The 14,235-nt window shown below is 41.1% G+C and overlaps 1 protein-coding gene across 1 annotated transcript in view; it reads right to left on the bottom strand.

The window, feature by feature from the left end:
- The window catches only part of Kcnj3 (potassium inwardly rectifying channel subfamily J member 3), a 152,762-nt gene extending 148,623 nt beyond the window's left edge, over nt 1–4,139 (bottom strand). Inside the window, exon 1 of the mRNA XM_059260478.1 lies at nt 3,438–4,139. Coding sequence (XP_059116461.1) covers nt 3,438–4,139 — 702 coding nt within the window. The remainder of the gene's footprint in view (nt 1–3,437) is intronic.
- Between the last annotated feature and the right edge of the window lie 10,096 nt (nt 4,140–14,235).

The following is a 14,235-nucleotide window of genomic DNA, read 5'->3' as shown; positions in this document are numbered from 1 at the left end:
TGGTGGTGCACGCCTTTAATCCCAGCACTTGGGAGGTAGAGGCAGGAGGATCTCTGTGAGTTCGAGGCCAGCCTGGTCTACAAAGTGAGTTCCAGGAAAGGCACAAAGCTACACAGAGAAACCCTGTCTCAAAAACAACAACAACAACAACAAAAAACTTCTATAGGCGAATACATTAAATTAATCTAGTCATGGTATTAATTAATCTCTATTCCTTAGGTTGACAGAAAGACAAGTAAAATAAATTGTAAAACTAAGTAAATATTAATTTCATGATGAGAGGGAAAATTTTTAAGAATATTTACCTTAAAATAGTTTATGGAGGTATATTTATAATTAACTAGATTGTAGACATTTAAAATAACTTCAAGTTATACCCTTCACTTTTTATTTACTTTATAAGAAAATATTGACCTCTCTAATCATAAAATTAGGAGTTTTCACTTTGATTAGTTAGAGAAATGTCAGTGTTTTCAAGCATGAAACTGAGGGGCGAAGTTTAAATGAAAATTTCCTTCATGTAAGTGAAAAGCAAAATTGAAATTAAATAGAGAAGTTAGAATCATTTCCATCAGATAATTGGGAACTCCAAAGAACTGTGTATGAAAAACTTCACAGTATCCAGTCTTAGAAAGGCAGGTTCCCGCTCTCAGTGTTGTCCAAAGAATTGAAAATGCTTTATAATGATTCATTAAATCTATATTTGTGCCAATAATAGGTCTTTCATTCAACAAATAAAATACGAGTAGGAAAATGTTAGTTAAATTATAAGAAATTATATGTGTACTGACTTACTGACATAAAAATTCTGTATATTAGGTATTGAAGACACATAAATATAGTATTTGAAGTGTTAAAATGATTACAATAGGAAACTGAATATGTGAACTGAAATTTGTGAGAATATACACAATTGATAACAAATATTAAAACTTTTGGCTTTTGATATAGTTTTTCTCCCATATCATAGTTGACTGTTTTAGGTCACTTCAAGGGTCTATAACAGAAAATAGGGGTCATTTGTTAAAGCAAATGTCTCCTCTAATTTTGCTCAATGTTATTAATTCCTCAGGAGGATATGGCTTCAATGTAGTGTAAAAAAAGGATTAAAAAAACTGTAAGAATTCATTATATTTACCCTGGCTATCAGAAAAACAAACAAATTTAAAATGATCTATATTAACTTCACTATAATTTTCAATATATATTTAATATCACATGCTAATCACTTTTACTTTCAGCACTAATGTCTTCCTGATAAATCATAAGACAGTACATCACTAGTACTCTATTATTTTAAAATGATATTGTTTTTATCACCTTGTATCAATATAGCACCTTGCTCCAACATTATAATATTTTATTTCTTAATTCAAGATACTGTTCTGGTAAATGTGGTCCATAGCATTACATAGAAAAATCACTATGGGTATATGTACCACTGTAGAGACCAAGAACCTCAAACTCATTGTATACATCTGTGTCAATAATCCTTCAATTATATCCTTAGCTTGTTAAAATAAAATTTGGGAATATTTAAAATAAGTTGCATGTAAAAAATACCAGTTTTATCTGGTGTGAAAAATTAGAGAATGACAATAACTTGAACTCTTGTGAATAGGATAAACTTAATGAAAGTTTCAAAGTGATAGCTACACACAGATTCCTTGGCAGTGGCTGTAGCACGGTTTGAACATTCGAAGTGCTCCTATCTGCCCACTAGGTCTCCCTAATGAAGCAGAGGAAGAGGTCACTTCACACACAGAAAGGAGCACACACAGTAACACTGCCATAAGCATGTCTGCAACTCAGCCACTTACTTAGATCTGTCAAGTCACCTAAATTAAACAGACATCAATACAGCAAAATGCTACCTTAAAATGTAACAATTCTGTGCAGATTAAGTATATTATAAAACGTAGTCAATTAAAATTACATAATCATAGTTATCCTTATGAAAATGTACACCAGAATCAGACTGAAAATTTTACACTCTGATATCAAAAAAAAAGTCATTTATTGTCTTATGCAGCATAGGAAATACTCATGTGATGGGAAGTGACAGGGCAAGTGAACTGCTTTAATTCAAGCACTGCACTGGGCAACTTGGTCAAGAATAATTAGGATGAGATCTTATAAGTGATAATGAAAGTGACATAAGAGCAAAACATTTTTTTTTAATCCTGGGAAAGCACTTTTAACTGCATAACAAGTTGGAGCTGTATAAAATAATACATAGTTGAATGGTGCAAACTGTAATTTCAAAGACAAAATTTTCCCTCAACTTAGATATCAGTCATTTCATTACCTCTAAGTTCAGAACCTGTCTATGCTTCTTTACATGATTTTAGATCACTCTTTTTCAATAATGAACTACTCATTTGAGGTTATCTTTTTAAATCTGTGAACATTTAAAAGCACTCTGGAAAAAAATCTCTCAGAAAGAAAGAAATGAAGGAAAAAAGAAAGAAAGAAAAAAAGAGAAAGAAAGAAAGAAAAGTGACACCTGTAGACTGTGAGAACTAGACTTTAATCCCTCCTCCCAGACTCTAATTGGTAAATAACTAGGGACTCTTCTTTGTGATGGTACCTTCTCAGGGCTATAAAGACCTGACCTTAATAACTACTCTATGAGCAATTTGTTTTAGCGTTTACAACACGATATTAGGAAGCAGTCTTCTTTAATGGATGCTGAAAAGCTTCAAGTGAAGTCTATAATTGACAAAGGCTTCATAGAAACAGGCAATTAAGAATAAAATTAACAAGAGACTCCACAGGAAAAGCACTCAAGCTTTCACGGAATATATCTCAAGGAAAATATTTAGTAAAAATAACAATTTTAAAGAAACAGATATGGCGTCTTCTACTTTACTAACTGCTGCCTGGATCTGCATGCTTGTTTAAAAGAAGACCACAGTTACATTACTGTGTCCTAAAAAAAGTAATCCACCTGATGGTATTATTGGGAGGGGGGTACACTGAAGAGAATCCCAAAACTAAAGTTAAGGAAACTTCAACACCTAATTCTTCAAAATATAAGCTTTAGTGCCTGAAGTTTAGGGGAGTGTTGAGTTGACAGCAAACCCAAAGAGCTCACAGGACAGAGCTGCAGCACAGAGCAGGGCATCTGTCTCCTTCTAAGCTCCAGGAGCCCACAGCACTCTTCATCACCATCACCATCCCCCACCACCACCACCCCCCCGTGTGATACAGTGCATCCAAGGTGAGGAGCATAAAACCAAAGTAGGGGCAAAAACAGAACTGGCAACTATGTCCTCTGTCCAATCCCCAGCTCTCTTTACCGCCTCCTTGCTCCAAAGAAGTTTACCTGTGGTGGAAGGAAAACCCGAGGAGAGGGCAGAGTGGTGCCCAGGGATTTGACTTTTTGGGTTTCTGAGTAGCTCGTTCTTGGTGGGGTAGGAGAGGGTTGCACTTACCTTGAGCAGCTTGCAGCGAATCTGCGCGGATACCATGTGGCTGTTGCGCAGGTTGCCCACCCGGAACATGAGAGTGAGTTTTCCGTCCCTCATGGAGATCACCGCATGCTCGCTAAACATGAGGGTCTCGGCGCGCTTCTTGGGCTGGGACATCTTAATGAACATGCAGCCGATGAGGAAAGCGTCCACGATGGATCCCAGGATGGACTGGAAGAGGAAGAGGATGATGCCCTCGGGGCACTTGTCGGTGATGTAGCGGTAGCCATAGCCGATGGTGGCCTCGGTCTCGATGAAGAAGAGGAAGGCAGAGGGGAAGTTATACACATTGGCCACACAAGGAGTGTAGTTGCCGACGTGGGCTTTGTTCAGGTCGCCCCGGGTATAAGCGATCACCCACCACATGGACGCCATGAAGAGCCAGGCCACGGTGTAGGTGAGGATGAAGATGAAGAGGTTCCAACGCCACTTGAGGTCCACCAGGGTGGTGAAGAGGTCCGAGAGGTAGCGACTGGTCTCGCTGCCCAGGTTGCCGTGCTGCACATTGCACCGGCCGTTCTTGTCCACGAACCGCTGCCGCTTCTTCTTGGGCACAAGCTGCTGCTGCGGGCCCTGCCCTGGCCCCTGGGGCTGTAAGCCCGAGCCGCTCGACGAAGTGGTCACTACCTGATAATCGTCCCCAAATTTCCTTCGGAGTGCAGACATAATACGGAGGGGCGAGCCAGATTCAAACACGAAGCGGAGGCACAGGAGCCAAGCGCTGCAAACCAGCACCAATAAGGAGGTGGGGGCAGGGGACGAAGGCAGGAGGGGAGGGGACGAAAGCAGGCGCCTGGGTGGGGGGTTGGGGAGCACCCTGCAGGTAGCAGCAGGCTCTGCCCCTGCAGACGCCTCTCCTCCCCTGGGACGGAGGCTTTCTTTCCAAGAGCAGTGTTAAAACAGAAGTGTTCTCCCACACTCAAGGCAGGAGGGATGCAAGGTGTAAGAACCCAAGTGCAATTTTGCCTCCAAGCTCTTTGAGGCTCCCCTTCTCTCCCCCCACCACCGGCATCCCGGGCCACCTCTTACCTTTCCACAGCACCCTACCCGGGACTATCTTGCAGCACCCCTGAACTGGCTGCTGAAAATTAACGAGTTTGACAAGCAAGTCCCACCCTACCTGCCAACTCCCCAAGCTGCTAAGCTGCGCTACCTGCTTGGTCCAGACCCTCCCCCCTCCCAGCTGCACCCTGATCAGCCGCCCCCCCGGGAGTGCTCCTGGCTCCCTCGTCACTCCCGCCTCCTATCTTTTAGCCAAAATCCCGCCCAGAGGCATGTCTGCTGGGCAGTGGTGCAACGCCCCCTACCCACGCTCTGCTGGCTCAGAATCCCCCGCCTGGGACTCCAGAGACCTGTACGACTGCCGTGCGCGGGCGGCCGAGTTTCCACGCGCGCCACTGGGGCCTTCGTGTGGACCCTCGTGGGGAGAAGGGGACGCCAAGCCACCCCGGTGCTCCGGGGAGCGCTGGAAGCCGGGGCACTCACCCAGCAGCAGAGGACAGACAGAGCCGCGCGGCAAGCAGCTGAGGCCGTCCGGCCAAGCTCTCAGGGCTGCCCGACCCCTTCCTACTTTTCCTGCTGTTCCAGGGTGAGATCCAAAGCAGGTGCCTCAATCTCCGAACCCCCTGGGGGACACTACACAGTCTCCGCCAGAAGACCCTGGTGCTCCAAGCAGAGACTGACTCGGACGCTGACTCTGGGGTTCCTTGGCGCGCGCGATGCCCTCTTTCCAGGAGACAGAGCGGCAGCTTAACCCAGGTCAGACTTTCAGGTTAAACCCTGGCGTTGCTCCAGCTTTTCCTGTGCCTCGCAATAGAAACATTTGAGTCTTCCTTTCCTGGTTTTCTTAGTCCATGTACACGCTTTGGTTGCCCGGTGGATGGATGATGCGAGGCTCAAGCAGAGACAGCGGGGATGAGGTGTGTGTGCTGGTGCGTGTGATCAGCTGCAGAGCCGCGCTAGCCCCGCCTGTCCTTGCCTTCCCCCGCTGCTCCACCAGCCTGAATTGCACCTCCGCGCCTTGGTTGAGCCTGCAGTGTCTGGCAGCTTAGAGAATGCGAGCCCCTCCAATGAGAAGCCGCTCTAAATCTGCTCCCTAACCGCGGCCAACTCTTTCCTCGCCCCCTTGCATCAATCAGAAAGCCCCCAAGCAAGCAACAAATGCTGCTTTCTGAGAGGAGTACAATATGTCTCTATTTCTAGGGCTCTCGCTCAAGCACATACTAGGATTTGGGGATGCATCATCAACAGAGATCTGGCGTTCAGATAGGCATATTCAGAACCAAAAATAATAAAAAATAGACCTAACAATGGGAACACCAAGGAAGGGCCACACTGAAAGGAAACTCCCAGTCCTTTCTGAAAAGGATTCTACGAGAAAAGCTTAGAATATTTGGAGTTAGTGTGTGACTATAATTGAGGGGAAAGTGATGTATTTTAATGGCCCCAGCCTGGTAGTTAATTTAATGGAGGGGCAAAGTGCAGAAACAGCTGATATAGCACCCATGAGTGAATGCCAGCTTCTTCACCACATTTCATGTTCGTTTTAAAATGTCTTATGCCATATTCCATTCAGTCCAGATACACAAAGTTGGTAGAAAGTCAACTCTTGCTATAAAAGCAAAGAGCTGCTGAGCAAGTGCTAAGCAAAAGAAACACACAATCACTAGACCTTTTCTCCACAGAAGGCACTGGCTCCTGTGCCCTAGCAGAAACCTTCCTACTGGCGAAAGTGGAGGGCTTGTGAGCCGTGGGTGGAGGACCATAAAACATTCAGTTCCAGTTACAGTCCTGCCAGGTCCCTTATAAGAGGTCAGCAACTTATTCTCTGGAGATTACATAAGGACAGTGACACTACCAGGAGCATGAAAGGCTCTGGTCCTGGAATCCTAAGGCCTGATTTGAATCCTAGCTGTGCCTTTTGCAAGCTGTGTGACCTTGAGCAAGAGAAAAATCTTTGAGCCCCAATTTCCTCCTTCAAAAAACTGAGAGTTTTCCATTTCCCCAGTCATGATACAAAAACCAAAGAAAAAAGAAAAAAAGTAAACGCGATTTTATTTCTCCTCTGAAGGATATACTGGGCTACAACGTTTTAAGAAAGTGAAGAGGAGGTTATGAATGAGTTCTCAAATTGTTGTCTTGCTGTGAACTAACATATATTCTCATCTCATCTCTGACCATGTGACCGCGTCCCCTCCACAGTCTACTATGCCCTTGGCAGGCCGCTGCTCTCAATTACTGAGACACACCCAGACAGAAGCTGATCCCTGGCCTTCCACTGTCTTCTTCCTCTCCCTGTAGTGTTCCTGTCGACCCCATAAGTGTTACTGGCTCCTGATATCACTAGGCTCTCTGTTGAAGTATGGCCTTTATAGTGCAGCCTTCCTTACTGTCTCAGGCCCAGCCTGTCTCATCAGCCAGGTTCTTTCTTCATGAGCTTGTTTTCTCAGTGCTGTTTTCTCCATGGCCAATCACATAAAACAGGATCTACAAGGTCAAGGACCCTGTCAGTACTCTTATTTCCTTTTCTCATTCCTTGCTATGTTCCTCATACCTAGACTAGTACTTGCCTCCTCCTTGACAAACAAGATTTCTTGGATTATTACATATGCCAATCATAAGGAACCCCATATAAGTTCACTAAAACTCCAACTCAGAATCTAATCATCACTAAGTGGGGTCACTCACTTGAATTGATACGAAAGAAGATTTAAATGGAAAAAAAAATTTCTTGAGCTTGTTACTTTAAAAGTTTATATTCTAGCAGCCCTTTAGATCTTTGTTTGCTGTGTTTGGAATGATTCTTCCACTTTCTTTAATACAACACCATTAACCTCTATTTAGGACCTCAATTCAGCCAAGCATGATGGAGCACGCCTTTAATCCCAGCACTTAGTAGACAGAGGCAGGCAGATCTCTGTGAGTGAGGCGATCTCCAGACCATCAATGCCTACACAGTGGGGATCTTACAGAAACATAATGGTTTAATAAAAAAAAAATTAATATATTCCTACTGCCATTCTCCAGTAAGTATTAGAGCAATATAACTATGAATTTTATTGATTTAGAAAGACTGGTTTTAATTTTTTGTTTGAGTTACCTTATTGAATCTCATTTTGATAATCCTTAAATTAATTTTTGTTTGGGAATTGTGAAGAACCTAACCATTTCTGAAATAATGCTAAGCATTTTTATTTCTGCCATTTTGTACAACATGTACATGAAAAGTGTCATTCTCAACGTGGACAATTATAAAGTCAAAATATCAATCCACTCTGAAAAGAATGTTGCATTTGTCCCACATGCTGTGATGTCAAATATTCAGCCAAGATGTAATACATAAAATAAGCACAAACATTCCATTTGTTTGCAAATTTGCTTTGGTCTTTAATAAGTGGTATTTATGTATACCAAAAAAATATTTTTAGATAAATTTATCATTTATTATTAATCCTGTTTGATTTGTATTCATATTTTATACACTTAGAGTCCCAGTTGAAAGTTTAAAAAGACTTGGTCTAGTCTAATCATCTCTTTTTACAAAAGAGCACACTGGGGTTAGAAAGGGCGAATTGTCATTGACTACCACATACAGAAAAGTAGACACTGGAATTTTAATTCAAGCAATGTGTCCCCAGAACCTTAGTGGGCTACCACCCCCTGCCAGCAGGGTTAGAGGAGTGGTTTTCTACCCCAGGAGTGGTTTACAGATCTTGGGACCCTCTTTTCCATAGGCCTTGTTTCTCATTGATGTTAAGATCTCCAAAATGGTCTAGGCTAGCCTATCAAATTATTTTCTACATCCTCTTCAGAATTGGGTTTTTCTCCAATCAACTCTATTCCACAAAATGTGCTCTATATTAACTTCATTAACTCTTCATATTAACTCACCTATTTCTTATTACTTACATTATCTTTTCCCTATTATTCTGAAATCCACATCCTAGACACTAGCATACAAGGCAGTAATAGAATTTCTCCACATTTTATTTCAGTTGCTTAACACTTTCCCAAATCCTCCTACTGACAACAATCCATCCTTTCCCTATGTGCCCATTTTCTTAGATTTTCATTATGACATGTTGAACATTTTAGCCTGTGTTGAGACTGAAATTCGCCCAAATTGTCCAAGTGGAAGGCAAGCCCTCTGAGCACATATCTGATAATATTTTGATACTCTCTGTACTTCAGGGGTACATCCTAGCCTTGTATACATAAAGGACTTAAGAGAGTTCTAAAGAACCAAGCTTTACAAGGAGCTTATTGAAATGCTCCGGGCTACATACTTGTATCTTCAGGTTGTATTTGTAGTACCTGGCTAGAAAGACGGTGGGGCCGGGATTCAATATACACTGGCCCCCTTTCAGGTTCCTATCACTTTAGATACACAGTACTAATACTTCCAGGTATGTTAAATATTTTTCAGAATGGCATCGTGTCACACTTTATGTGACACTGCAGCTTTGACCCCATTGTGACATTGAGTCCCACTCCTTGAAAATATTTACAGATGAACCAAGCTCCTCTCTCCTTGTGAGGACAGCTGCTTCCAGGATGAGGTTCTGGAGGACAGCCAGCCCCATGGTGCTGAGGCCAGGCGAATGTGTGAAGAACAGATGACAGAAGGCCAGTGAATCCGGTGCTGTTGGACGGACTGAGGGAAAACACTCTGTGCAGACTGGGTCAAAATGTGAGAGAGGCACGCAGTTTCAGACCAGGTAACAATGGCCAGAAAAATCTGGAAAAAAAAGATAATTACAAAATGAATAATAATTTGGAGTCTAGCCTTTCAAGATAAGGTGGTAGATCACAAGTGAACTACCCTGGAGTTCAGAGGGATAGAACAAAGCTATATTTAACAGCAAACTCAGATAAGGCCCAGCTACATATTTATTCTGCCTAGAGAGTACTTTTGGCAATGTCTTATTTGCTGTGTCCAAAATAAGTAATATCGTGAATAACTGTTACTTCAAAAGTGAAGGATATGATTTTGTATTTTATACTAAAAAAGCATGACTTTGAACATGCAGTTATCCTATTATGTAACAGAACAGTGTGAGGAAAAGAACATACCTAATATAAAAGATAAAACCTCTGCCCCTGAGAAGTCCAAATTCTAAAAATGACTTAATCGGCCAACTGTGACAAAAGCCAGGCTTTGAGCATCCCAGGGCACCTGGAGTGGGTCTCCTCATTCATGGTCTGTGACTGTGACACACCATGAGACAGCTGACTTGCCAGCTTGCCAGAGTTATTAATTACTCAAAAGGGAAACGTGTTTTATATTATTTTATAGGTGATTTTCTTTTCCAAATCCTTTCCAAAGAAATAATGAAGATGTGGCAAAGCAGGAATTCTAAAGCTTTCATCCTCAAAAGACTATATGCTCCCATTGCCAACATAGGTTTTTGCTACATCTGGGAAGAGGTCACTTTTTGAAATTCTATATGCAATTTTGAGAAATAGAATGATATTCCTTTTTCTCACGCTCCTAAAAAAGAATACAGAAGTTATTTTCTCTCTTGCCAAAAAAAGAAGAAGAAGAAGAAAACCAAAAAGAGAAATCAGTTTGAGATTTGATTGCACAGACTTGAGAACAGAGGCCTTGCCAGACCATGGCAGATGACTCAGGAAGCCTTTAATCTTGGCTCCAACCTGGCCTCTACCTACGGGTTCAGAGAAAGGCAATAATCCATTGCCACTGGGAGGCCATTTATTAGCAAGGCTTTCCTCACTAAAACCTTCTCTTTACCACAGAGATGTGCCATGGAGTACTCTGTTCTATAAAAGAATAAGGATTTTTAAAGAGTCTTCTGGAAGTCAGTCTGTTTAATAAGGTAAATGTTTGTTTTACAAGATATACAGGTATATATGTATATATAGAAGATATAAAGTAAAAAAAAAAAAAACCCTACCCATGTCTGTATTTCCAAGGATTGCCCTGTAAGAGCACTGATGGACTTATAGGTATCAGAATATGTACAAGGATTAAGCTACTTCCATACACCAAACAATGAAAGTATGTGTACTATGTATCTATCATTAGACCAAAGTTGTGCAGTTGAGGAATGAGGAGACATCATGCCAATAAGATACATTAACAATAGTATCTGTAACAATAACAATATTCTATGTATGTGGTAAATATTAAATGAAGAGGATTACTTTACTAGCAGTCAGAACAAGTCTCTTCAGGAACTTTTCCAGTGAATAAGACTCTTCCAGCTTCCATCTTACCAAAATCACATTTTGTTCATCATCAGATAATATCATTATAAACTATTTTAGACCTCAGAACAAAAACAAAATTTATTTAAAAAATTAGAGATGAGATTTGTATATAATCTGAAAAATAAGATATAATGCTTATCCATATGTGATTGTCAATTACTTAGAAGAAAATCTCTAGACATGCCAGTGAGAGATAATAAGTTAGTCTCTGATCGTCTCTATGAAGGGATATCTAAATTAGGGTAATTGAGGTTATATAGTCAACATTCCATATAGGCTGTGACAGTCTACAGGCGAGGCCCTAGACTGAATAAGGAGAAAAAGGGAAGAGTGTTCAACGTTCTGGACTTTCTGAATACGGATCCAAGGTGGCCAGCAACCTCATGCTCCTACCATGACTTCCTGACTATGGTGGACTGCCCCAAAGAACTGCAATCCAAACTAGATCTTTCCTTCCCAAAATTGCTTTTGTCAGGTAATTGAGTGCAGCACCAAGACAAGTAACAAATGTACCACACCATAGAAGCTTATTAATGTGCTCAAAAAAATATGGAGTATTTTGAAAATGAAAGCTGCTAGTGTCAGTATTTATAGAAAAGATAGAAATTAGAAACCATTACCCAATAATGAATAATAATTATTTTGTAATATAGAAATTTTAAAGATGTAGACAGGTTGTATCAGTCTGGTTTGTGAAGAAGAGGGTGAAACTTAGGGCGACGGTTTGCTTAGGATGTAAGGACTTTGAAGATGAAAGGTAAGGGACAGAGGAGGCAGAAGCTTCAGCCATGGTGCAGATCCCATACCTGTGCTCTGGCTTGAACATGCTGTGAATGTGTCTCCAGGTTGCTTGTGTTGAAACTTCATTTTCAATATGAAATCTTGAAAAGGTAGAAACTTTGTGTGACTATGAGGAAGAATCGATGGGAGGGGACAGGGTTAGGTAAAGTCATCATCAGGTAGAATGCTTACTAAATGCATTATTTAAGAGGACTGACCAGAGGATCTAGAGTTGACAGTGTGTATACCTGTCTCTTGGCTTGTGACAACCTTCACAACCTGGGAAAATTATTGGCCAGAATGTTATCACAAAATGCAAATCCTTAACTCCCCAGAACTGTGAGTTAAATAAACTTATTTTCTTTAGAACATTATGTAGCCTGAATCATTTAGTAGCAGTGACAAAAATATACTACTACACCCATAAAAGGCAAGGTAGGTAAGCAGAATAGAGTATAAAATGAAGCCAAGGTGAAAACCAGATACATTTTTTTTTTTTTACCAAGCAAAATAGGAGCTCTGGAACAAAAGCCCTGGTCACAGATAGCCTGGTCTTTGAAGTCCACTAAGCTGAGATGATTGGTGTCCACCAGTGGAGGAGCTGCTTCTGAGGCATTCTAAATGTTACATCAGCTCTGGAAGATTACTATAGCAATTTCTTCCAACTAAAGGGCAAGCTCCTCTGGCTAGACAAGCCAGTGGCATACTTCCTTGGCTACTAGGGAAGAGAAACAGAAGTCATCTGTGTTTCTTCAGAACTTTACTTAGGAAGACCCAGAAGTTCTTCCATAATTGAACAAAATAACACTGAATGTGTGCATACACCTTTGGCTTCATTTTGATGCAATCACATGAGAGCCTTTGTCAGTGGGAGTGGGTGACCCAGAGCTATTTTGATCTTAGTTTTGATATATGCAGCTAGAAGGTAGACATTCTCCAGCGCTGCTGCTTTATCCTCCTCCATACTAAGGCAGCATGAAAACAGCGTGGAGAAATGGAGGGCGGAGTAATGGAACAGGGGGACAAAGGCACAAGGTTGGGGACAGTAAAGAATGCAGAAAACTGGGAAAGATGCTGGGAGACAAGGAATGAGGAATGGCAGCCAAAGGTTTTACAGCAGTTAATCTAGGTTAGAAAGAAAGGGAACGACAGGAATATAATTTTGTGAAATAGAATGATCATCTTTACTGATTCTAGATATGCGTTAGCATTACCTTTGAACTTCATTCCAGATTATTTATATCAAGCACTGCAGGAGTATGACCCGGGCATCAGTATTTTTCAAAAAACCCTCTGTGGTTTTCGACAGCACAGCTGTGACTGTGAAGCACTACTGCTTGGGAACTACACTCCCATTAGCAAGAAGCTTCCCTGGGAAATGTCACCTAAAGAACCCCCATCCATCTCTGCTCCTCTCCCGACAGCCCTCATCTTCAGTGCCAACCGGCAGAGGGATGAGCAAACACAGGCTTCTCTCTCACTGCTCACCAGAGTCCACCATCCGTAGACACAAATGTGTGGTTACAGCAGGTTCTTTTCCCTCAGTGGAGAGCACCTAGGCAAAGCAGGATACATTTTGCAATGAGGGCAGGTTAAACCAATCCTACCACCCACACAGTCATAAATGAAACATGAATAGGGGAATCCAGCACTACTGGTTGTAAAACCCATAAATGTTTTAAGTTATTCATTAATAATGTTTCTGCTTTCTGCGGAGGAGTATGTAAAAGTTCTGCCTTCAGAGTTCTCTTCACCACTATGTATCAGATTTTCCTGAATCAGGGAAGAGAGGAAAGGGGGAAAGAAGAAGGGAGGAAGAAGAAAGGAGAGAAGCACGGAAATTTCAATCATTGCAATGACTATAAGCTAGTGGAGAAGCTCATCACTACACACATCCAGAAGGAAAGAGGTAAGCCGGGATCATGCATGCTGCTCAGTTTGGGGTTTTGTGTTGTTGTTTTATTATTTATTATTATTTTTTACACTATGATTGTTTGGACACAGTGCAATGAGGAGTAACTGCTAGAATAAAACAATTACTAGAAAAAAGAATATCACTTCACAGGCTTCTGAGTGGAATTTCATCCTGGTTTTTCTCTGAGAAACTCCATATTAGTCATCAATTTTTCACTTAGAGAAAGAAATCAGTTTCAGGTTCAACCTGCTGAATGGCAACACAGACCTACTTATCTTCATATTAACCAGTAGCCTATCCAATTAATGTCTGGATTTCCTGGGAAACCACAGAGGAGGCCACTGGTGTTCTTTTAAGGATGGGGTGGGAATGAAATAAGACATCCACTTTCTTATCAGTCATTTTTCCAACTTAAAAATTCTGTACTTAATCAACACAAATTTGAAACTGAGTAAGTAGCAATTTCTGATCAAACCTGGTCTGAAAATAAAAGTTATATATATTTTGCACAGAGAGGTTATCTACCTGTATACTGTGACCCCCATGAAGTTGTAACTCTAGAAACAGCTGCAGAGAGCACCTATAACTAATTTGAATAATTTCTAAAGCTAATCTTGTTCATTCTCCCTTTCTACTAATCATCTATTCTCTAAACTGAGCTAAGAGGATTTAAATTAAATAAATATCTTCCTTAAAACTGTGAATGTGTATTAGAAGTCTATTATACACATAACATCAATATAATGTCTACTGTACAATATTTACATGTCAGTATTGTTTCTGTTCTGTATCAAGCTTAAAGACAAAAAACAAATAAAATATGACGACATTATCAAC

This window comes from Peromyscus eremicus, chromosome 4 (assembly GCF_949786415.1).
Source record: "Peromyscus eremicus chromosome 4, PerEre_H2_v1, whole genome shotgun sequence".
Lineage (NCBI taxonomy): Eukaryota > Metazoa > Chordata > Mammalia > Rodentia > Cricetidae > Peromyscus > Peromyscus eremicus.
Note: the sequence above shows the minus strand (reverse complement) of the source record. Positions and strands in the feature narration are given on the sequence as shown.